Here is a 26,012-nt window from a genome sequence, read left to right on the forward strand (position 1 = left end):
GCCTACGTTTTTTCCTATACTGAGTCAAATTGTTTATGCTTACTTGGTTTTCTGAGTCATTTTGCTAAATGCAATGGGAGGTTAAAAAAATGTTCCTCACTACCTATCTTTGAGACATTTAAAATTCAAAAGATGGACATAACATATATTACAAAATCAATTCGAGACGTGTATGTGTATACACATATATATATAATAGAATAATATAAGGGAGATGGAATTTCTCTGAGGGTTTGCATGTAAAGCCCAATTTAGGTAGAGTTTGGAAGAAAAAAAGCACAGATGAATTATGAAGGCAGAAGGAAATACATATTATTCATAGATGATTTGACATGCTTAATTAGGATGTAGTGGGAAATGTGGCTGTATTAATGTAATTTTAATATGTGCTCAGAAATTATTTCCTTCCCAATACATATTTCCAGGTTGAATTATCCAATTACTTTAAAAATGGCTTTCTGCTTTACTAGTCTCTCTCAGTTCCTCAGTAAGCCTGAGAAATTCTCCAGTACTTTGGTCTGGGGCATACCGTATAATAAAACTGTATTACAATTTTACATTCTTAACTAACCAGATAAACTAGCCTTCATCTGCTGAGTGTATTGTATTCCAAAAGTTTGTTACCAATTCTGCTGTTTGAACTTGACATTTTCCCATAAAGCAATTGAGTCAGTTTTGGTAATGTACCTAGATCAGCCATCAAAAGCCCCATTTGACCCATAATGTATCTGAGCTATGTAGTACTGAGTGTTCTGTCCTGGAGGAAGAAAGAGGAAGAGTCTCCTTTCTTAGGCACAGGACTAACTGTAGGCAAATTTTTTATAGGATTTGTTTGTTTAGACATCATTCTACTTCTTTTTTCATACCCATTACAGCTTCTTAGTGACCCTTTCCCTAGCCCCTAATGCTTCATGCTTCCTGAAGTACCCCACCTTGGACTCTTCACCTGGGTCCCTGAGTTCCCTTCAGCCCAAGTATCTTTTGCTCACAATTACCTGCCTTTCCTGTCCCATCTGAATCTTACATAGGTATTAGGAGGCATAATTCCAAATATCAGCCCCTTAAACTGTCAAAGAGGAATTTGTATTTTAGAAAGAGGGTACAGTGTCTGTTAAGACAACTGACCTGGATTATTCAAAAAGTCACTTCATTGGGGAAAAGGGATATGGGGAGGTGCTGTTCTAGATTAAATGAGACAAAAGAGACACAGCCAAATGGTATGTGTGAACCTTGTCTAGATCTTGATTTTGGAAAAATAAAAGCTGTAAAAGATATTCTTGAGGCATTTGGGATAATTTAAATAGAGAATGTGTATTAGATGATGTACAATCATTAATTTTCTTAGCTGTGATAGTAGTATTGTGGTTATGCAAGAGTCCTTATTGTTTGGAAATGCATGCTGAAGTATTAACATTTCTAAAACTTACTCAAATAGTTTAGAAAAATAGAGCAAATATAGCAAAATGTTAATAATTGTTGAATTCAAGCTGAATATATACAGATAGATGTTCATTGTACTATTTCAGCTTTTATGTGTGGTTGAAATTTGTCATAATAAAAATTTGAAAAAAGGGAAGATATGCATTAATATGATAATCTCTAAATTGTCAAATCTCATGCAGTGGAAAATTTAGCCAGTATGGAGAATTTCTTTTGAGCTAGAGTAACTAGTTCTAGCTCCTCTAAACTAATTCAGTTCTATGATTCTTACCTTATTCCAGTTATTCATTCAAAGATTCAGATTTTGTCCTACTGGTAACTGATGCTCTTGGTTAGAGGAAGGAAGATAGAGTTTCTCAGGGCAGTGACAGCTTATTTTTACTTACAGATTTTAAGTCATATACTACTAGAATGTGAAAATCTTTGGCAGTGCGGTTCATCAGAGATCATGATTTTTTTTTTTTACCTTATTGAATAAAAAGGCTGCTTGAAGTTATTAAAAACAAAATTTGACAAAATTTATTCTTATATACCGTGTTTCCCCAAAAATAAGACCTGGCCAGATAATCAGCTCTAATGCGTCTTTTGGAGCAAAAATTAATAATATAAGACCTGGTCTTATTTTACTATAATATAAGACCGGATCTTATATAATATATAATATAATATAGTATAGTATAGTATAATATAATATAATGTAATATAATATAAAATACCGGGTCTTATATTAATTTTTTGCTCCAAAAGATGCATTAGAGCTGATTGTCCAGCTAGGTCGTATCTTTGGGGTAACATGGTATTGAATCGATATTTTAAGCCTTTATATAAAAATAGTTAATAGTTTAACAGTAATTTCATAAAAAGAATCAGTGGACATAACTGAATTGTTAACTGTTGCATTTGGAATAGCTTTAGCTATAACTTTAAAGTAAATAACACAAATAGATTAATAATTATGAATCTATTTTAGATCATGTCACACTATAAATTACAATTATTCCATAATTATTGCCAGTTGAAATTAAGACTGAGAACGGTGGGCCTAGGGATGATTTTTTCTTTCAGCTTTTCTAAGATTTTTACACTTTAACAATGAATAGATATGGAAAACAGTATGGAGGTTCCTCAAAAATATTAAAACTGGAACTACCATATAATTCAGCAATTCCACTCCTGGGTATGTATTCAAAGGAAATGAAATCAATACTCTAAGACATCGGAGCCCCCATATTCTTTGCAGCATTATTTACAATAGCCAAGACATGGAAATAGCCTAAGAGTCCAAGGATGGATGAATGTCCATTAAAAAAAAGGAAATTCTGCTACTTGCAACATCATGAATGGACCTTGAGGGCATTATTCTGAGTGAGATAAGTCAGAGAAAGACAAATACTATATGAGTTCACCTATATGTGGAATCGAACAAAATTTAACTCATGGACACAGAGAACAGATTTGTGAGTTGCCAGAGGCAGTGGGGTTGGGGTGGGCAAAATGGATGAAGGTGATCAAAGGTATAAACTTCTAGTTATAAGATAAATAAGTCCTGGGGATGTAATGTACAGCATGGTGACTATAGATAACAAGACTGTATTGTACATTTGAAAGTTGCTGTGAGAGTAGATCTTAGTTCTCATCACAAGAAAAAAAAATTGTAACTGTGCATGGTTATGGATGTTAACTAGACTTGTGGTAATCATCTTGCAATATATACATATATCAGATCATTGTGTTGTACACCTAAAATTAATACAGTGTTATATGTCAATTGTATCTCAATTAAAAAGTGAATAAAGGCATCAAAAGCAAAAAATAGATACAATGGACTTCATCAAAATTAAGAACTTGGGCATCAAAGGACTCTATCAAGAGAATAGAAAGATAATCCATAGATGGGAGAAAATATTTGGAAATCATATATCTAATAAGAGATTAATATTCAGAATATGTAAAGAAATCCTATAACTCAACAACAACAAAAAAAACCAAAAGCCCTGTTCAAAAATGAGCAAAGGACTTACATAGACATTTCTCCAAAAAATATCAACAAATAGCCAATAAGCACATGAAAATAATGTTCTGCAATTACAGTCGTTATGGTTGTACATCCTTGTTAATATTATGAAAAACCAACTGACTTGTACACCTTAAAAGGGTGAATTTTGTAGTATGTGAATTATGTCTTAAAAAAGAATATATAATGAAGAAAATATGCTGGACACCAAATGACCATTTGAAAATAAATTATCCCCAAGGGACTTCTATTGTTTTAGATATTTGGAAATTATATTGGTGGAAATTTGGAAATTAATTGTTCAGAGTTCCACAGAAACCAGTTGAAGAAGTGAAACGAGTCCACTAATTACCTTGATTTTAGGAACAGAGGGTGTGATTCAGCAGCAGTTTCTGTTTGTTTCTCTGAGCCTAGCATAGCTTAGATGATACAGTAATTTTTATGCCATTTGGAATAAATTAATTGCAAAGAAATGTTTCAGTTTGCACAGTTTTTTATAAATTTCATTCATTTTGAATTAGTCTTATATTCACATAATTCAAAAGGCAAAAGCTCTCCCCAATACCCACTCACCCACTCTCTGTCTCTCCTACGAGATAACTGATGTTACCAATTTTTTGAGAAATGACTTTTGGAGGAAAATAGAGTCAGTGTAAATCATGGCATTTGTAAAACCACTTTTGAGCTCTGTAGTTGACCATTGTTAATTTTGAAAAATGAGTCTTTAAAAAAGATCTTGGATCGAATATATGGTGATGGAAGGAGAACTGACTCTGGGTGATGAACACACAATGGGATTTATAGATGATGTAATACAGAATTGTACACCTGAAATCTATGTAATTTTACTAACAATTGTCACCCCAATAAATTTAATAAAATAAAATTAAAAAAAAAAGATTTTGTTGTCCTTAATTTTTGATTATGGTCGCACAACAGGATCTTTATCCAAGGGCAGAGAAACCCCCTAATGAATACTGGATATGTATTACTGGACCTAAGACTTGTATTTTTATTTCTACTTCAATTCTAGGTAATAGTGTATTCATAATAATAGGTTGTCTTCTGTTTCTCTTTCTTCATCAGCCATCATCACTGCTCTGGGTGACAGTTTTATTTTGCCTCAGTATTCCTCTTCTTACACAAAACTTGGTATTTTCTATATAATATGCAATCTTTACGAGATTAGTGCAAGTTCTTTGCATTGAGCTAATGTACTCTTCCAAATATAATTTTTGATTAGTGCAAGTTATTTGCATTGCTAATGTATTCTTCCAAATATAATTTTTTCCCACAGAATTAAAAAATTCTAATTAACTCCCTTTAATTTACCTAAACATGAATAATCTGTGGTACTCTAAGAGAGGCACTCAGATATGCATTGGGAAGTCTTTATTTTTTCCTGAATAGTCTCTTAAGCCGTATTCTGGTACTGCTTTTATCATAATCATTTCACACTAGCCTCTAAACCAAAGGGTTTATAGAAGTATAGTCTTAGTTGTTCTTTTCTTGTGATTTTCATTGATCTTCCTTGCCATCTATTGGTTTAAATTTAATTTATTCCCTTTTTCTCTCTACTGTTTTGGAAACTATTCTATTTTCTAGTCTCCTACCAGTTGTCCTTAAGTTTTTAACATGTATTCTTAACAAAATCTAGAGTTTATCTCTTTCTCTCTATGCATTCCAAACAAGACAAAGGATCTTACAATTCCTTAATTACAAGCACTCATATTATTATTTTCTAGTATTTTTTCTAGTATTTCTAGTATGTTCTTTCATGTGTGCCTATGTGTGTGTGTCTGTTTGAAGAGATAATACATTCTCATGTTACAAAATTCAAAAGGTACAAAAGAGACTAGATCTTAATTGTTCTCACCACAAAAAAGAAAGAATTAAGTGATGTGATAGGGGTGTTATTGATGATGGCAGTCATATTGCAATAAAAATGTATCAAACCAACATATTGTACACCTTAAATTACACAATGTTATATGTCAGTTACATCTCAATTTTTTAAAAAACGTTCATACTGTGAAAATTCTTTTTCCCACTCTGGTCCCCTAACCACTCATTCAGTTCCCCTCACCAGAGGAAACCACTGTTTCCCTTTTATATATTAAGTTGATCTATATGAAATTGCCAATATTTGACTATTTTGATACACAATAATGGCAATTTCATGTAGTTCAAACTAACATCAGTGAAAAAAGACACGTGCCTTTGTGGAATTTTCATTTTAATGGGAAGTATATACTTTAATTATTGCAGTATAACAAATTACTCCAAATTTAGTGGCTTAAAACAACAAACATTTATTATCCCAATTTCTGTGGATCATGAATTTGGGAGTGGTTTAGCTGGGTGATTCTGGCTCAAGGTCTCTGATGAGGTTGTAGTCAACATGTTGGCTGGGGCTGCAGGCATCTAAAGGCTTAACTGAGTCTGAAGGATCAGCTTCCAAGACGGTTCACTCAACTGGCTGTTGGCAGGAGGCCTCAGGTCTTTGCTTGTTGTTGTCAGCAAGCCTCAGTTTCTCAGTACATGCACACTCCATAAGGTTACTTGAGTGTCCTCATGACATGGCAGGTGACTTCCCCCAGATCTAGTGATTGAAGCGAGAGGATTAGGAGGAAACCACAATGATGTTTTCCCCCTCCTGCAGTGCCTTTTATCACCTAGTCTTGGAAGTCACATCTCGTTGCTTTCACCATATTCAGTTTGTTGGAAGCAAGTCACCGAGTCTGGGTCACACTCAAGGGGAAACAAGTTAAATTCCCATCTATTGAAGGAAACAATAGCAAAGAATTTGTGAACATAGTTTAAAACCACCACAGAAGACAGATAATAAGCAGTAAACATAAGTAAATTATGGAGTATATTAGAATGTGATAAGTTCTATGAAAAAAAGAAAAAAAATAGAGCAGAGGTAAGGAGAATCAGAGTATGTGCATGTGGAAGGGATGTGGGTTGCAATTTTAAGCGGTGGTCAGTGTAAGACTCCTTAAGAAGATGAGATTTGAGTGAAGACTTGAAAGAGACAAGGAAGTTAATTAAGCAGATACCTGTAAGAAGGAAGTCCCAAACCAAGGGAATAGCTAACGCAAAGGCCCTGAAATGGGAGTAAAATGAGGTGAGAGAAAAGAATGCTTACTGTATTTTATTAGTAGTATATTTTCAGTTGAAGAGGTGGGGGGAAAGTTGAGGAAGGATTATTTCCATGGCTGAAATTGAGTTCATTGTTTCTAATAGGAATGTAAAGAAGAAATCAAAATGGATCCAAGTATGGGTGTGAATTCTATCACCATCTCTGTTGAGGGGATGACGTGTAGTTCCTGTGTTTGGACCATTGAGCAGCAGATTGGAAAACTGAATGGTGTACATCACATTAAAGTAAGTTACTCTTTGGAAATTAGTGAAGTCAAGTACTGTTGACTGGAATTCTTCTAGGAAATTACTTCTAAAACTGAGATAGAGGAAGGCACACTGACACACTTGGCAATAAAGACTATCATACTTCTAACCCTGAAGCTAAATTAGTTTTCTTTGGCCCATTAACTTCTCTTTTTATAAAAATAAGAAATTCTATTATTTTTCCAATTTAAACATCTGAAGATGGAATCTTGACATTATAATGGTTGTATATTTACAGATTTATATTTCGTAAGTATATAAATGCTGATATACTTTTTATTACTCTTATACTGAACTAAAAAGTATGTTCTCAGAGAGACGGTTATGAGGTTTCATTCTCTTATAGCATAACAGTTATTATGTTAAATAATAATGTCTTAAGCATGTGCATACAAATTGTAACTAATTTTCTAAACATTTTCCTTCAATTTTTAATTTCAAAAATACAGTTGACTTTTGTTAGACCATCTTAACACCTTCCTGCTATAAATTGTCTTAGAATCTTAGTGAAAAACAAAGGTTAATCTGTGTATTCTAATTTCTCTGTAATGAACATGAATTATTAATATAACTATTACAAATACATTTAAAAAGATAAATCATTTTCTTTAGCACCTTCTAAACACAAGAACCAAAAGTACCAAAGTCAACACAAGACTACCCCAAAGGAGATAAAATGATACTATTCCACCTCATGTCCTGTAAAAAAAAATTTTTTGAATGTTTCCTGTGCTTAAAGATGAAAGGGGGCTTAGATATGACTTACGGTAGTTGGAAAACATTCAGTCATTCACTATTAAGTATTGTGTTAGTTGTAGGGTTTTTGAGGTTAAGGACATTTCTTTTTATTCCTAGTTTTCTGAGGGTTTTTATTTTTGAGGGTTTTTATGAATGGATGTTGAATTTTTCAAATCCCTTTTCTGTATCTAGATATGGTCATATTATTTTTTTTCTTTAGGCTATTAATATGTGTGAATCACATTGATTGATTTTCAAATGTTGTACTCCTCATTCATTCCCAGGATAAGCCCCACTTGGTCAAAGAGTGCGTACTTTTAATGAAAAATTTCAAAGATACACAAAGTGGAGAGCCTATTACAAGGAACCTCCCTGCACCTATCACTCAAGAGAATCCTTGCTATTGATTTTCATGACATTCTCATCATTTGAATTTTATAATGTGTTTTGCTGATGTTTCTAAGAGTTGATCTAGGTCTTCCTGCCTGTTGTACTTTGTTAATGTCCCTGACTAGTAGATTCGAATTTCCTAGTATATTTCCATGCCATTTCCAAGCCTTTTTGCTGTCCCCCCACCCCCTTCCTTGTCACTCTGAAGGATTCTCATCATTGTTTGAAGTGGAGCTAATTTCACCACTCTTTCCTATGCTTCATTCAGTTTGGTTCCCCACATGTTCTCCCCTATTTCTATTCAACTTGTATATAAGGGGCCAAAGAAATTAACAGTATTGCCTTTTGGCCAAAAGTTTGGGGGTTCCTACTGTAGTAATGGTAATAGATGCATGCTTTTTCTTAAATACTATACTGTGAATTGCTGACTTTTGAGCATGTTTATTTTCAATGTCAAGGCTTAATGGGTTAATCCCCAGATGTGTCATTTTAATTGAGTTGTGTCCTCATTTTAATTGAGTTGTGTCCTTATTTGTGTAGTAATATAGTATTATTTAAATTTTCAGCATTATTAAAGCAACTTTATATTGGTGGTGGTTCTATTTATTGGAAGTGTTCTGTAATTTTGCTTTGATACACTATTGTTACAGTGATGGTGGAAACATCTGAAACCTATCTAACTTTACTAACAATTGTCACCCCAATAAACTTTAATTTAAAAAATCATCATAATAAAATAAAATAAAAACAAAATTAATGTAACTTTGGAATTTGATCAGCTTATATCAATCCTAAAATGATTTTCCTGTGACGAGTTCAGATCCACATGCAAAAGATAAATTTTTAGACATACTATCCACAGTAGATGTTAATATTCTAAGGAGAGCTTTGGCCAACTAGGCATCCGATTTAGCACAAGATTTAAAGTTAGGGATCCAATGGATTCTTTCTTTTTAAAAAATATTTTACTTATTTTTAATTTTTATTAAATATATTGGGGTGACATTGGTTAGTAAAATTATATAAGTTTCAAATGTACATTTCTGTAATACATCATCTATATATTGCATTGTGTGTTCACCACCCAGAGTCAGTTCTCCTTCCATCACCATATATTTGATCCCCTTTTCCCTCTTCTACCATCCCTCCTTCCCTCTTACCCTCTGGTAACACTAAACTGTTGTCTGTGCCTATGAATTTTTTATTCTTTCTAATATCAGAAGCTCATTTTTAAGTGCATGAATCACTAAATTGGAAGTAGGATATTTTGTGTATCTTCACATCAGATATTTATGGGCGCTCTGCCTTTTAATTATTCTTGATCTAAGCATTAATTTTTACCCATTTGTTCTTCAGAGATTTCAAAATGGCTTTGGCTTTTCAGTGAAGTATAGGATTTATACTTGTCTCTACAATATTCTTATCTGTGATTCAGACTTCTCATAAGATCTTGAGCAAATTGGCTTCAGTTTACCTTGTTTTTATTACAAAAAGTTGGCTAAAGGCACATAATGGTTCTTTATGAAGTTTACAAAATATCCTTAATTTAAGAGTCATGTGAAGTGTGGTGCCAGTATATGGACAGTTCTTTTCCATGTGTGAAACTGTAGGTGATTACTTTCCATTTCTTGAGTTTCATAATCATCTTGGTCAGAGAGGGAAATGTAAGCTTTGGATCCATTTTACTATTTGTATGGTGGGAAAACAGTATTTCTCTGATTTGTTGTCTATACTACACAGTCTGGTCAGCTAAGACTGTGTTAATGATTGTGGCTAGGAAAGCTCATACCTGGTATCATATGCCTTCTGCTAAGTTTTCTGTCCTGTCGATACCATGTTTCCCTGAAAATAAAACCTAGCCGGACCATCAGCTCTAATGTGTCTTATGGAGCAAAAATTAACATAAGACCCAGTATTATATTATATTATATTATATTATATTATATTATATTATATTATATTATATTATATTTATTACATTATTAGACCCGGTCTATATTATATTATATTATACCCGGCTTATATTATATTATGTTATATAAGTAAGACCCAGTCTTATATAACATAATATAATATAAGACTGGGTCTTATATTAATTTTTGCTCCAAAAGTTGCATTAGAGCTGATGGTCCGGCTAAGTTGTCGCGGGAGACCCTCTACTCGCTGCGCGCCATTTGTCATGTGTGGAGGCCTTCTCGCCGCGCCATCTTTCAGGTGGGGCGGCCTGCGGGGTCTCTGCTCCCACTACCCACACAAGAACGCAGGATATGGTGAGGCCAAAAAGGAACACCCACGGAGCCATAGGTAGGGGAGTCATACCACTATGGTCTCAGTGGAGGCTGGGCCCACCAGACGCCGACCTGCCGTCCGCTTTTCCGCCAACCGACCGACCGACAACTCTTCTCCACTCTCTCCTCTCTGTTCCTCTCTCTCGGCTCTCCTCTTCCGCTCTCTTCGGCTCTGCTCGGCTCTTCGGCAATCCTCGTAGCCGCAGCAGTTATACCAGCGGCCAATTGGCTAACCGGCCACAGTCGACGGCCAATCGGCCACAGCCGACGGCCATTCACCACCCGAGCCAGTACCCCTTCACGTGAGGCCGAGAGCCTGTAAACTACTCTCTGGGGCTCTGTCCCCACAAAGTCATTGTCGTGCGGGGAAGCCTGCGGGGTCTCTGGTCCCGCTCCCCACATGACGCAGGATATGGTGAGGCCAAAAAGGAACACCCACGGAGCCATAGGTAGGGGAGTCATACCACTATATTCTCTCTGGCGGCACTAGACTCTCACTGGAGGCTGGATCCACACTGTCCGCAAACCACCATCCACGCTTGCCAGCCCAGCCGCCATCTTCTTGCTAGCCCCCATTCTTTCTCTCTCCTCTCTCTCCTTCTCTCTCCTTCTCTCTCCTCCGTAGCCGCAGCAGTTATATTAGCGGCTAATTGGCTAACTGGCTACAGCTGACGGCCAATCAGCCACAGCTGACGGCCATCTACTACCCGAGCCAGCACTCCTCCACGTGAGGCCGAGAGCCTGTAAACTACTTTCTGGGGCTCTGTCCCCACAGTCATATTTTCGGCGAAACACGGTATAAATTTTCCACTTTCATATGCTCCAAAAGTAGGATTTTCTTTTGTATTCACCATCTACCTTCACATAACTCCAGTCTTAGAGGCTCCCCATTTGCCTCTTCCCCACCCCAAGGATGCTGCTGTCTTTAATTTGTTTTGGGAAGGGAGCTAAGTTGGAAAAGCTTAGAAGTGACAGTATTTACTATACTGTAGGTTTTCTCAAATGTGTTAACCTCAAAATATTCAAATTTATAAACACATTTTGTAATTTTTTCATTAATTTGTAACTAAGAATTAGATGGATATTTTGCAGTTTGTTGGTTAGAAAAAAGGATGGCAAAAGTAACTACAGCCTTCAGTCTCAAAGCTTTAAAAATGAGTCATTTAATTTCAGTGAGTAATAAGTATGACACCTGCATTTGATTTATCCTCAAATGAAACCAATTAAACCTCCTCCATTTGATCTAATGTGGCTGGTGCTGGGGGCCAGAATATAACGTGAATCTTACTAATTGTGTTAATTTCAGTAAAACTATTTTAACCACCTTGAAACTAGTTTACATAATTTTTCTCCAAGTGACTTAGGTACTGGCAAATTATTTTAGATTAATATTTGTTTTTGCCAACATATCCATGTGTAGGACTAGATTCTGCTTTGGCATTTGCAAGTACATTCCTGTATAGATTTTCAAAAAAAACCCCGATTGCACCCTACTCATATGTAAGGCTGCTATTTCTACTGCATCTTCCCAGAATTCACCTCTGTTTAATAAGGCCTGTTTAAGATCAGAAAAATGCATTTGAATTGGATTAAGTTGTAAAAGAAAAGTAGCAGCAATATAATGTGAAAGCCCTTTGTGTTATCAGCAGTGATTTATACGCATCCCAGTGACAGATATTTAAGGCTACACTTTGCAGGGCATATTCACAATTTGATTGCTAAAAGTAAAAGGGAACACACTTTTTCTTTTTTTTTTTCCCATCTCTGCCTCTCTTCCTTTGGTGGAAAGCCCATATGCTATAAAGTATATTATTGACCTTTCTTCTTTTAAAAAATATTTTACTGTATGTGGGGTTGGGATGATGAAGAGGGTAAAGGGGGTCAAATATAAGGTGACAAAGGAGACTAGATAGACTTTGGGTAGTGAGCACACAATAGAGAATACAGATGTCATTTTACAAAGTTGTATACCTGTAATTTATATAATGTTAACCAATGTTACCCTAATACATTTAATTAAAAATATTTTACTAAGTGTTAAGTCTTGTAGGCTCAGAGACAGATTTATTGTGAAATTAATGAAGCTTAAGTTTCAGAACTCCTCACTTACATTGACCTCTTCTGAGACCCTGGAAGGAGTCTTAGCAATGTGTTCACATGGTTATGTGTTTTTGCAAAAGTAAAATACTTTGAATGCAATCCTTTAAGTTTATTCACCATTTCCACTTTGATTCCCCCTCTGTTAGACTTCCCCTTTGTGTTTGGGTGGTATTGGATGTGCCGTGGGCATTTTGAGGATCTGACCAAGGGGAGATTGAGTTGGGGATTTGTTTAGTTTGGGGTTGGTAGGATATTTGGCTATATGTGGTTCTTAGTCACTTCTGTGTACAGTGACATTTTTTGCTAAAAATTCTGGTGTAGGGACAGCAATACCCCTACCACCCACCGACTCACACAGTATCATAACATAAAGGTACAGGGCCCAGTATAAAAGTAGTAAATGAGTGTTACCAATTCAAAGAGTATTATTTAAGACCAGTCCCTGCATAAATAAACTTTGCTGAAATGCCCTGAAATTTTATAGCTCATATATGAAAGAAATTCAATAGTTTCCCCAAATTTGACAGCAGCTCTAAAAATTTATCAGTGTCTAGTTGTGACATTGAAAGAAACTTTTCTAAACTTTCATTAATTTTTTGACCTACGGAAAAGACAATTACCTTTCTTTTCTCTGTTGAAAAATATTTTTACAAAATCATTGTCCAGTGAAGCAGCAGAGTGTATAACCAAAAATGTAGGAAAATAAAATATTATAGAGGTGTATCAGGTATTAGTAGTAAATATGTTATTTTATGGATTTTTATGGTATTTAGTAGCTTTTAAAAATTTGTAACTTATAATTTTGTTACTCATTCAGAATACTAACTTTTGTACAGAATTTTGTTGTTTATATAAAGTCTTGTATTATTTTTCTTAAAGAAGGCCCTCCATAATGATTAAGTTTTAGAGGCCACAAAATGTGGGATTCACCTCTTTCTAGGCATCATATAGAAAATTGTCCATGTCCAAACAATTTATAGTCTGAATTTAGCTCAACATATTAATACATAAATATTGGTCACTTTTAAAAGAATGTCAAGGTTTAAAATTTATAGATCATAGTTTCTGAGATTGCATTTATTAAGGCTAAAGTGCAGTCCATTTAGAAATTTGGAGAGGGCATTGTTTTAACTAAGTCAAGGAGCTCTGGTAGTATTGGAATAAAACTCTGATATGAAGTAATGTAATTGTGATGTTAAATTGAGTGGGCTTGCTTTATTGAAAAAATGCTACAGTAGAACAGATTAGAGCTTTAATTAACAAAATTCAAGGAGAGTCAAAAAGTCTCTAATTTTAGAATAAGTAGAATGAATGATTATTTCTCTTTGCAGCTTCAGCATTTAAATACATTTTGGGAATTTTGTCTTAAATTGTGGCGCTTGTAAAGGAGTGTAATGTGCTTTGTTTGTCCTGCCAATGTCAAGACTGCAGACTTTAAAGGGATTAACCTGAAGTTTAATTTAATCACTCCAGTGGTCTGTTGAGAGGGAAAATGAAATGGGCATATAATGTGAAGGTCTTTCTCTCGGATTGTTTGACCTTTTTGAAAGTGGAAATGTAAAAACAAATTTAATTAGATGTAAGTACTCAATGGCTCCAAAGGTTAATGCCTTATTAGCAAGTTACTTACTTTGTCCTTGAAACTTAAACTGCTAACTTTTTGAGTGCTTTTTCCCTTTATTCAGATAAAGGCTACAGTCTATTCTCCTAATACAGACTGTCCTTTATTAAAAATGACCACCTAGATGCTAGCAGTAACTAAATTCATCCTGTGGACCAATACATTCTTTGCTCCCCTTAACTATTTTTTTAATGCTTGAAAAAGTAACACATGTACAGAGTAAAATCCCTCTCCCAAAGGAAACCAGTTATCAGTTTGCTATGTATGTATGTATTCTTCAAATAGACTATGAATATAAAATTATTTATTTGTGTGTATATGTGTGTGTGTATAAAATCTCCTTTTTTATATAAATACATATTGTTGTGCACCTTGCTTTTTTCACTTAGCAAAGATACCTTAGATGTCGTTCCACGTCAACATATAGAGGTTAGTCTTTTTATTCCTATTTGGAACTTTTTTAGTTTCCTGACTTTTGCTATGGCAAGTGATAGTGTACTGAACATTCATTTTTTTCAAACACTTTATTAGAGTAATATAGGCATTTTGCTTAATATAAATTTCTAGGTAGTAGTCATCCATGCATGAAGATACAGAATCAGTTATTCAAAGAGGCTTAGGTTTCTGATTTAGTTGATCTTTATCCCAAGAATGAAAGAAAGGTCAAATCCAAGGTAAAAATCTACAGTGGAGGAATGGAGTGAAGAGGGACTTTTGCTATTTTTTTTATAACTTTGTATTTAAAATTTTTAATGAATAATCATACGTTAGTTGTATAATTTTGAAGTAAAATGAAGACATATTAGCAGTGAAAATTCTGACAAAGCACTAAGTTTATAGATAATTTTAGTTAATGAAAACCAATGCTACAACTTAAAAAACTAACACAATCTCTGCATCTTTTAAATTTTAAAATATTTGGGTTTTGAATTTTTAGATTGGTTTTGGGTTATTGTCCTAGTCTCTAAGAATTCTTTTGCTCGTTAATAAATTGATTTAATAGTTTTAAGTGGTAGCTTTTATTTAAGCTAGTCAAAAAGGGTTTGTTAATCTCAGAGCTTGATGTTCCTCTTTTGATATTTTAATTTTCAGTACCCTACCTTGAAGCATCAAAGTAGAGTGTTAATTGATTAATACACACACATTATTTTTTCAACAAACAATAAAATTTTGTGTTAAAATAGTTTTTAGTGGAGCCAAAAATATATTGTAGGTGGTGAATCAAACATATTAGAAATTCAAGATAATTGATGAATCATTTCACTTCTCTGACTTCAGTTTCTGTAAAATGAAAGACTCTTTTCAAACTCTCAAAAACCTCTGATTACCTTTATGTTGAGTTGTTACGAAAATGTAAGAAAGTGGGATATATATATATATATATATATATATATATATATATATATATATATATATATATATATATATAGTGACCTCCCTGATAAATCTAGCATCTGTCTGACACTATACATAATTTTTATGTTATTGACTATATTCCCCATACTGTATTTCACATCCCTGTGACTATTTTGTAACTACCAATTTGTACTTCATAATCCCTACACTTTTCTCACCAAACCCCACAACCCTTCTTCCATCTAGTAACCATCTGTTCTCTGTATCTCTGAGTCTATTTCTATTTAGTTTGCTCATTTATTCTGTTCTTTAGATTCCACATACAAGTGAGATCATATTTGTCTTTCTCAGTCTGACTTATTTCACTTAGCATAATACCTCTAGGTCAATCCATGTAATACTCAGAAAGGGAATTGCTGGGTCATAAGGTAGTTCTGTTTTTAATTTTTTGAGGAACCACCACACTGTTTTCCATAGTGGCTGTACCAGTCTGAATTCCTAGCAACAGTGCACAAGGGTCCCCTTTACTCCACATCCTCACCAACACTTGTTTGTTGATTTATTGATGGTGGCCATTTTGACAGGTGTGAAGTGGTATCTCATTGTGGTTTTAATTTGCATTTCTCTGATGATTAGTGACCTTATGACCCAGCAGTTCTTCTCCTGGGTATTTATCCAAAGAAATGCAAAACACTAATTCCAAAAGATGCATGCACTCCTATGCTCATTACAGCATTATTCACAGTAGCCAACATATGGAAGCAACCTAACTGCCCATAAATAGACAATTGAATAAGAAAGAGGTGGTACATATATACAATGGAATATTACTCAGCCATCAAAAAGAATGAAATCTTACCATTTGCGACAACCTGGATGGACCTAGAGGATATTATGCTAAGTGAAATACCATGTTTACCCAAAAATAAGACCTAGCCGAACCATCAGCTCTAATGCGTCTTTTGAAGCCAAAATTAACATAAGGCCCGATCTTATTTTAATATAAGACTGGGTCTTATGTAATATCATATAATATAAGACCCAGTCTTATTTTAATGTAATATAAGCCCAGGTCTTATATAATATCATATAAGACCCGGTCTTATTTTAATATAATATAAGCCCAGGTTTTATATAATATGATACAATATAAGACCTGGTCTTATATTAATTTTGGTTCCAAAAGATGCATCAGAGCTGATGGTCTGGCTAGGCCTTATTTTTGGGGAAACATGGTAAGTCAGATTGAGAAAGACAAATATCATATCTCACTTATATGTGGAATCTTAAAGAACAAAATAAATAAACAAGCAAAACAGAAAGAGACTCACAGATACAGAGAACAGACTGATGGTTACTAGATGAGTGGGGGATTTGAGGGGCTGGGTGAGAAAGGTGTAGGGATTAAGAAGTACAAATTGGTAGTTGCAAAATAGTCACAGGGATGTAAAGTACAGTATGGGGACTATAGTCAATAATATTGTAAAAACTATGTATAGTGTCAGGTGGGTATTAGACTTATCAGGGAGATTACTTCATAAACTATCTAAATGTCTAACCACTGTGCTGTATGCCTGAAACTAATATAAAATAATATTGAATGTCAACTATAATTTAAAAAAATAGTCATGGGGATATAAAGTACAGCATAGGGAATATAGTCAATAATATTGTAATAACTATGTACTTATTGGGGTTATCACTTTGTGAGGTATATAAATGTCTAATCACTATGGTGTTTTATACACCTGAAACTAATTTTTTTAAAAAACAGGATAAAAGTGGGCTTTAAGCCATCTGAAGACTCGCACACTGACTGAGTAACATACTAACCTGAATTTATTTTGATGACTTATATAAATTAATTCCCGGAGGGATAAGATAAAAAGGAATTTCAATGTGCTAAAACTTTAGCCAGGGACTTTGTCCAAAGTGACTTTTTTAAATGGGGATAAGTTAGAATGTACTGATTGTCAATCCTGCTAAAAGCCCAATGAAATAATTCTCTAAATCATTTTTAATTTAAACCAGTAGGGGAGAAGATAGGAAATGTAGGGGAGGTGGGGGAGACAAACATAGAACTAAAATTTGGTTCAAACACTTTTCAGGCGTTTGTTTTTTTTCCTTCTTTTATAAGCCACACATTGCTCAAATCCCATGCATAGAATTTTAGTTTTTCAAGGAAATTGAAGATCATTTTGCCTCATAATTTATGGATGGAAAGAACATGGACTTTGGAGTTTTCATTTCCTTGCTGGGTTTCTTTAGCAATATATTCAATCTCCTAGGCTTCATGAAGGAAACTGGATCACCTTTTATTCAAATGAGAAGGAATACAAAAGACAAAAATGTACTAATGACTACCCCAAAAGTGGTAATAACAAGTGTTTAGCTTTCATAGAAAGTTAAGAGTTAAAAAGAATTATCTAGTCCAGTCTCTCAAGAAACTGAAGCCCTTCAAGTTAGGGTGATTTCTCCAAGGTTCTGTCTTTAATCTTGCTTTAGAAGAGCTGATGCAGCTTTGTATATTTATGCAAATTATACAGAAATCACATACAGATAAAGTATCCTACGCCTGAATTTCACATTTTAGACATTTAAGTAGATAAAGAACACCCTACACATTAAAATAATGGATCTTTACAATCCTTGTGGACAGTTAGCACCCTCTGCACCACTATTAGTGCTGTTGGGGCTGCAGAGTATGTTTGATTTCTTCTCTCCCACTCCTGCCTTCATCTAAATATAGTGAGTAGTCCTCCACCTTGAGTCCTTCCTATGAACCACATTCACAATTTGTAGATTGTTGTGTTTATTTTCAGAAGAACTAATGATATAATGGAAAAATAGTTCCTCTGAAAATAAAAATATCAGCTTTGGTTTGTAATGAAAGGCTCTGAGAAAAAGACAAGTTGTTGAGACTTTGGAACAATTGTAGGGAATAGGCAAAGGTGGTTTTTGTTGGTGGGGATTTTGTGAAACGGGAGCTGCACAGGCCCAGAATCAGACTGCTACTAGCAGTTTCCGGCTCTGTGGAGTCTGTGCCTGTTTTTGCTCACCGTTGCATCCCTAGCAGCTAGCACAGTGCCAGGCACGTAATAGGTACTTAGTAAATATTTGTTGAATAAATAAATGCTATTTTAGCTTCCTGCTCAAGGACTTGGCATCCAGAACAGTATTGTGATAATCACTATGTGAATTTCCTCTTGAAAGAAACAAAGGAGCTGCTTGTTTTTGTTTCTTTTGAGACCTTAGGCTTGAAAAGTCTCTTTGATATCTAACATTAAGCGGAAAGTCTGAGTGCTATTACCTTAAAAGGGAACAAGGGGAACATTTTTGTGTGTGCTCTGTGTTTGCCCAATTTTAAAACACACAAATAGAAGTTACTAAATAAGGAAATGTTTTCCAGTCTGCAGCATGAAAACAACATGGGGGTAATACAACATTTTTGTATAGTATTTTATGTACATAGTTTCCTTATTTCCTTATGTCTTTTATAAAGAGAAGATAGGCTAAAGTAGTAGAAAGTATAGCTAACCATTTACTGACAAAGTGGTGTTTGCTTTTAAAATCAGTTTTAAGAATAATTTCTCATTGGGTATGTTGGTAAATTGACATTTTTTTTGGGGGAAATTAGCTCAAGGGGTGGAGAGATGATGAAGAGGGTAAAAGAGGTCACATATATAGTGAGAGAGAGTCTAGACTTTGGGTAGTGAGCACACAGTGGAATATACAGATGATGTATTATAAAGTTGTACACCTGAAACTTGTATAATGTTATTAACCAATGTTACCCTAATAAATTTAGTTTAAAAATAAATAAAAATTTAAAAATTAGCCTAAAAATAGGTCTTATTTAAGAGATACCAGATACAATGTATTTAAACCTAAAGGGAAAAGAATCGCCCTTCCTTTTTTTAAAAGTTTGGTACTAGAGCAGTACTGTCCAGTGGAACTTTCTGCAACAATGACATTATTTTATGTGTACCCTGTCCTGTATGGCAGCCACTAGCTATATTGGCCATTTAACACTTGAAATACGGCTGGCTAATGCAACTGAGGAATTTAATTTTTAATCTTATTTAATTTTTTGTTTTAAAAATTATTCAGTAAAATAGACTATGTTTTGGTGTACAGTTCTGTTTTTTGTTTGTTTTTTTTTCTTTTTTACTTTGGTGAATTTTAACACAAGTATAGATTCATTTAACTACCACCACAACCAAGATAGCACAGTCCCATCACCCTTGTGCTGCCACTTTATAGTCACTTCTTCCCTACTCCTCATCTGTTCTGCATCTTCTCCTTTAGTTTGAATGTTTAAGTTTTTTAAAGTACTTTTCTTAATCACAAAATCATTTGACCTCATCCCTGAGGTTAGCAATTAATGCTTAAAAAAAGAATCTCTCTCTTTAAAGATACAAAGACAAAGCTTTCGTTTTATAGTGGCTATGTTTATATTGCATCTCTTTCAAAAGTGTATGTCCGAACTTTATGTGGTTTGGCTATTCAGTGGCTTTTTCATGGAAAATGTTGTACAGTGCATTCTAAAACAAAACATGAATTATTTTCCTACTTCTGGTTTAGATAATTTATGCTAGTGATCTCTTCCATAACTAGGAACAACCTGACCAACTAGAATTATCAGTCTTAGAAACTTTCCATGCCACGGGCATATGTCATGATTTCATCAAGTACATAGCTGTTGCTTACCAAGCTAAAGGAAGAAATAAAAATATGATATATTAAAATAAGTGAAAGATTTAACTATCTAACTGTTGTAGATGATTTAAAGTGTGATTTCCTACTGTGAATTACTTTTAATTATTTTGGAGTTGTTTTTATTTTAAGGAACAAAGCTTTTCACCAGGAATCAGTAATAATCAATAATAATAATAACAACAACACCCCTACCTAACTGCTTTTAGAACGTTAATACCCTACTGCCTCTCAAAATCAACCAGTTTAAAACTAATTCCTCATCTTTTTTTTTCTCTTCACTACAATCTCTTAACTTCCTCTTTGTGATATCAGTTAATGGCACCACCATCTATCCACTAGCTGATGCCAGAAACCTGTAAGTCATCCTAGTCATCTCCTTTACCCTCTATAATCTCCTTACTAGGTCTTGCCCTCCTATACGTATCTTGGAATTGCTCCTTTTCTCTACCCCCAGTGTCCATGCCTAATTCAGACCTTCTATTGTACCACTGCTGCAATCACAGTAGCTTCCTAGCTGATCTCCCGTTCTCCCATGTCACTTCACTCCACCCCAGCATCATCTTCCACAGTGCCTCCAAAATGATTCTTCTCTAAAATGCAAATATAATCATGCCACCCCCTCTTAACTTTCCATGGCTCAGTGTCACCTATAGGATAAATTACAAACCCTTATTGGCATACAAAAGGCCTCATAATAAAACAGTTGCCCTAATTCTCCAGCCTGTCATCTTTCTCTACTCTTGTGCTTCTGTTTGTCTGGAATTCCATCTTATATATCCTTGCTGGTTTCTGTTTGTCCGTTAACATTCAGGTTTATCTCCACTAAGAAGCCTTTTCTGACCCATGTTCTCAGGAACAAATGGGTGTCCATTTTCTCTGTTCTCTCTTCTAGTGTTGCTTCCTGTGACTGTGTCATGCTTAGCTTGGTATGTTGAGAATCCCAGTTGCTGGCACATATAATAAGTGCTTAACAAATATTAGTTGTTCAGTGTTTACTTTTATATAACTCGCTACTGCAAAGAACTGCTTTCCTATCTGTTTACTCATCTGATCCTTATCACAACCCTGGAAGATAATAGGGCATATTTTCTCATTTTTCATATGGCAGAACTAATGAGTGTAGTTGGCCAATAATTGGAGAATTGACACTGTAACTCAAATCTTCTGACTCCCAAGTGTGTGTGTGTGACTACATCATAAATTCTTGTAAGATGTCAGCCGAAGAGATGCATGCAGTCATGGTAATAATTCTAGGGTGTGTTTGTCTATGAGCATGTTTCAAATGTCTGAACAGTACCTGAGTCACGTATACCTACATATAGCTTTACCATTCCTGTAGGTATACAAGATATTTTGTGTTTCTTTCCAAGGAGAATAGTAGGGATGAGAACTAATAGAGAAACTTCATTAGACTGAAGTGTTTGTTTCTTTGTTTTTTTTACCCACCTCCTTCCTCGCACCTTCACCTGGGCCACCTCCTCACTTGCAAATGTTGCCTAGCCTGCTTGACCTGCCTCGTTCTTCTTGAATGTGGTATGATGATTGCTGTTTTTAGATTCTATGTCATGTAATTTAATTAAACTGACTTCTGAAATTTCCTTCCAAAAGGTTTCACTGGAAGAAAAAAATGCAACTATTATTTATGATCCCAAACTACAGACTCCAAAGACCCTACAGGAAGCTATTGATGACATGGGCTTTGATGCTATTCTCCACAATCCTAACCCTCTCCCTGTTTTAACCAACACCGTGTGTCTGACTGTTATTGCTTCACTGGCTCCGCCATGGGACCATATCCAAAGCACATTGCTCAAGACCAAGGGTGTGACAGACATTAAAATTTCCCCTCAGCAAAGAACTGTGGTGGTGACAATAATCCCTTCTTTAGTGAATGCCAATCAGATAATAGAGCTGGTTCCGGATCTCAGTTTAGATACTAGAGCTCTGGAGAAAAAGTCAGGAACTTGCGAAGATTACAGTATGGCTCAAGCCGGTGAAGTCATGCTGAAGATGAAAGTGGAAGGAATGACCTGCCATTCATGCACTAGCACCATTGAAGGAAAAATTGGGAAACTGCAAGGTGTTCAGCGAATTAAAGGTAGTATATCTGCTGTTATTTGTTTGATTGTTTGGTAAGGCTTAGTTTTCTGTTTGGGTCTTTTAATTTTTTGCTTTCTTCTTAAGCATAGGTTTTGAACGTGTGGTATTAGAATGCTTATTGCTTAATGAAGTCTGAGGTACAGTGTATTCCCAGAATTAATGTCAGTAAAATTAATGATTATAATTAAAAGTTACATGAGTCTTGAACTAGCAGAGACAGCAGCTGGGGTGGCAATTCATGGAGTTCAGGACCTTTAATACAACATGCCTGGTGTCTTCTTTACCTCTACTGTCTTTCTGTTGAGGCATGCGGAAGCTTGGAGACCATAGATATACTGGACATACCTTTTTCTTTTTTCTAGTCTATGTCACTAAGATTTTCTGAAAAGAACAGAAATATTTTTAGAAATGATAATGACAACGATGAGAGAGGAACAATTGTGTGTAGTATTGATTTACTCTACAGAATGTTTTCTAAAGTGGCCCAGGAATAACTGAATTAAATAATTATTTTTCTTTTTATTAATTAGTCTCCCTGGACAACCAAGAAGCTACTATTGTTTATCAGCCTGATCTTATCACAGGAGAGGAAATAAAAAAGCAGATTGAAGCTGTGGGCTTCCCAGCATTCATCAAAAAACAGCCTAAGTATCTCAAATTGGGAGCGATTGATATAGAACGTCTAAAGAACACACCAGTCAAATCCTCAGACGGGTCACAGCAAAGGAGTCCATCATATACCAATGATTCCACAGTCACTTTTATCATAGATGGCATGCATTGTAAATCATGTGTGTCAAATATTGAAAGTGCTTTATCTACACTCCAATATGTAAGCAGCACAGTAGTTTCTTTAGAGAATAAATCTGCTATAGTAAAGTACAATTCAAGCTCAGTCTCTCCAGAAACCCTGAGAAAAGCAATAGAAGCCATATCACTAGGGCAATATAGAGTTAGTATTACAAATGAAGTTGAGAGTACCTCAAACTCTCCTTCTAGCTCATCTCTTCAAAAGATTCCTTTGAACATAGTTAGCCAACCTCTGACTCAAGAAGCCGTAATAAACATCGATGGCATGACTTGTAATTCTTGTGTGCAGTCTATTGAGGGTGTCATATCAAAAAAGCCAGGTGTAAAATCTATACGAGTATCCCTTGCAAATAGTAATGGAACTGTTGAGTTTGATCCTCTGCTAACCTCTCCAGAAACTTTGAGAGAAGCAATAGAAGACATGGGATTTGATGCTACCTTGTCAGGTAATCATCACTTTTTTCTTTGATTCCCGTCATGTTCTTTTATCTCCATTTTGCTGATTCTTTTGGCTTTTATCCATGAGAAATGAGAATAGGCACTGTAATTCTACTTTTTGGAAATATGTCCGAAGGAAGTAGTGATATATACAAAGATGTATAGGGATGTTTGCATAATAATTTGGAAACATTAAATCACGATACATCATGTGATGAAATTGTTATAAAGCCATAAAAATTATGGTATTAAAGATACTTAATGCCACAGGAGTGTGTCTGAAATATTTTATTAAATTAAAAAAATAAGATAAAAAGCTGTAAATTCATTATCATCAAAATTTTATAGACACATGTATAAAGATTTCTACCATGTGTATGTTACTTATGTATATGAATGGATAACATTCTTGGTAGCACATGAACTAAAATTTAAAAGTGGTTATGTGCAAGTGGTAGGATAATGGTGATATTTGTTTCCATTGTGCTTTCCTATGTATTTTAAGTTATTTTGTGACAAGGATGTATGTATGTATATAGTTATGTATATATAAGGAGAGAAGTAAATGTTATTTTAAAAAGAAATAAGCCATAGAATTTTAACTGCAATTTTAAATTTAGGCTATCAAAGTTAAACTAACTCTAGAACTGGCCCAAAGTCTTCCTAATTCCTGACAGCTCTTACCTTGAACTGAAACCAGTAGAATTTGCCTATGCAAACTTGCTGTTTTGAACTGGAATTGAACAAAGTCTTGAATTAAACTGGGAATGCCCTAATGAAATTTCTTGCTGTAAATAACAGTGGGAAAGTAGTTCAACTAATTTCCAGACAATGTCATCATTAACCTTTGTTCTTCTGATTATAATGAAGGATATCAAATAACAATATACTCTATCAAGCTCACTAAAACTGAAAAGCATAAAAATTATATAAACACATGCTGAAATAATTATGGTAGACATTCAATATTATTTTATATTAATTTTGGGTGCATAGCATAGTGGTGAGACATTTATATAATTTAAGAAGTGATCCCCCTGACTAGTCTATAGTTATTACCATAACATTGACTATGTTTTCTATGCTTTACATCCCCATGTCTGTTCTGAAATGACGAATTTGTATTTCTTAATCCCTTTCCCCTTTTCACCCTGCTCACCAACCCCCTCCCATCTATTACCCGAACAACTCTAGTATGCATCTGACACCATACATAGTTATTACAGTATTATTGACTGTAATTCTTATGCTATACCCTATATCCCCTTGACTCCTTTATAACAACCAATTTGTACTTCTTAATCCCTTTACCCTTTTCACCCATCCCCTCAACCCTCTCCCATCTGGCAGCCATCAAAATGTTATTTGTACCTATGAATTTGTTTCTCTTTTGTTTGGTTCTTTATTTTGTGCTTTAGATCCCACATGTAAGCAAAATCACATTTCATCTGTCTTTCTCAGTCTGACATACTCCACTCAGCACAATACCCTCCAGGTTCATCCATGCTGCTGCAGGTGGCAAGAATCTATTCATGTCCACGGCCAAGCAATATTCCATTGTATATATGTATCACCTCCTCTTTATCTATTCACCCATTGATGGACACCCAGGCTGCCTCCACTTCTTGGTTATTGTAAATAATGGCACAGTGACCATATGGATGCATATGTCCCCTTGAAGTAACGTTTTGGGTTTTTTCAGATAAATACCTAGAAGTGGTATTACTGTTTCCTTGTTTGTCTCTTGTTATAGCCTTTGTTTTAAAGTCTATTTGTTAAGTATTGCTACCACTCTGCCTTGCTTCAGCTGGTGGGCACCATCTTTGCACTCTCCCTCTCACATTCTCCATCTGCTACACTCCAGAGTGCCTGTATGTCTAGAAAGGAGCTTTTACAGGCATCTGGTTCCCGAGTTTTTCAGGTTGCTGCCCAAGTGATGCCCCTTGATTGCCTGGCCCTGGTGGTCTGGCGGGCTTACATTCCTGGGTTTGACAGGACCAAGAGATAGTTCTTGGTAGGCTGCCACCCCCAGGACACTGCTCAAACAGTGGACTGGCACACACCCCAGTCTTTCTGGGAAAAATGCCTGTTTGCTTGACCTTGAACTTCAGCCTGAAGAGTGGGCTTTAAGTTTGACACAGACCTAGAGGCCTGGGACGTGCTCTCAGGAAGCACAGGCCAGTACTCCATATCTTTGCCCTCTCCCTCATCTTTCTCTAGCTCGCTGTATCTCTTAAGCCATTTTCTAATTATGTATTTTTCACATTACTTCAGACACTGAATTTATCAGTTTAGAGGATCAGAGTGGAACTATTTCCTTGAAATTTTTGAAATATTTTCTGATTGGTGTCTCAAGTCCAGGAAAGTTTACCTTCTTTTTTAATTCATTTAGATATAAGTAGTGTTGCTACAGCCTATAGAAACACTCATTTAAAGAAACTATATCTGTTTAATTTATTGTGGCATTTTAACACCTGCACTGTCTCTGTGGAAGATGGTAGCTTTTGCTCTTCTGCTTGCCGGGGTAAAGGTCACATTTTTATGGATGTTTGTTGAGACATCATGTCGAGGTAACCAAAAGGGACTA

At 35.1% G+C, this 26,012-nt stretch overlaps 1 protein-coding gene across 3 annotated transcripts in view; it reads left to right on the top strand.

Annotated features, from left to right (window-relative positions):
* The window catches only part of ATP7A (ATPase copper transporting alpha), a 122,764-nt gene that overhangs the window by 38,466 nt on the left and 58,286 nt on the right, over positions 1 to 26,012 (top strand). For 2 of the 3 annotated variants that reach the window (XM_088795214.1, XM_019716367.3), the window contains 3 exons: positions 6,704 to 6,844; positions 21,686 to 22,175; positions 22,708 to 23,433. In XM_088795214.1, the coding sequence (XP_088651340.1) occupies positions 6,725 to 6,844; positions 21,686 to 22,175; positions 22,708 to 23,433 (1,336 nt within the window). In that variant the 5' untranslated portion in view covers positions 6,704 to 6,724. The remainder of the gene's footprint in view (positions 1 to 6,703; positions 6,845 to 21,685; positions 22,176 to 22,707; positions 23,434 to 26,012) is intronic. The other variant, XM_088795215.1, reaches the window with a different exon arrangement.

This window comes from Rhinolophus sinicus, chromosome 18 (assembly GCF_057876585.1).
Source record: "Rhinolophus sinicus isolate RSI-liver-muscle chromosome 18, RSI-T2T, whole genome shotgun sequence".
NCBI lineage: Eukaryota > Metazoa > Chordata > Mammalia > Chiroptera > Rhinolophidae > Rhinolophus > Rhinolophus sinicus.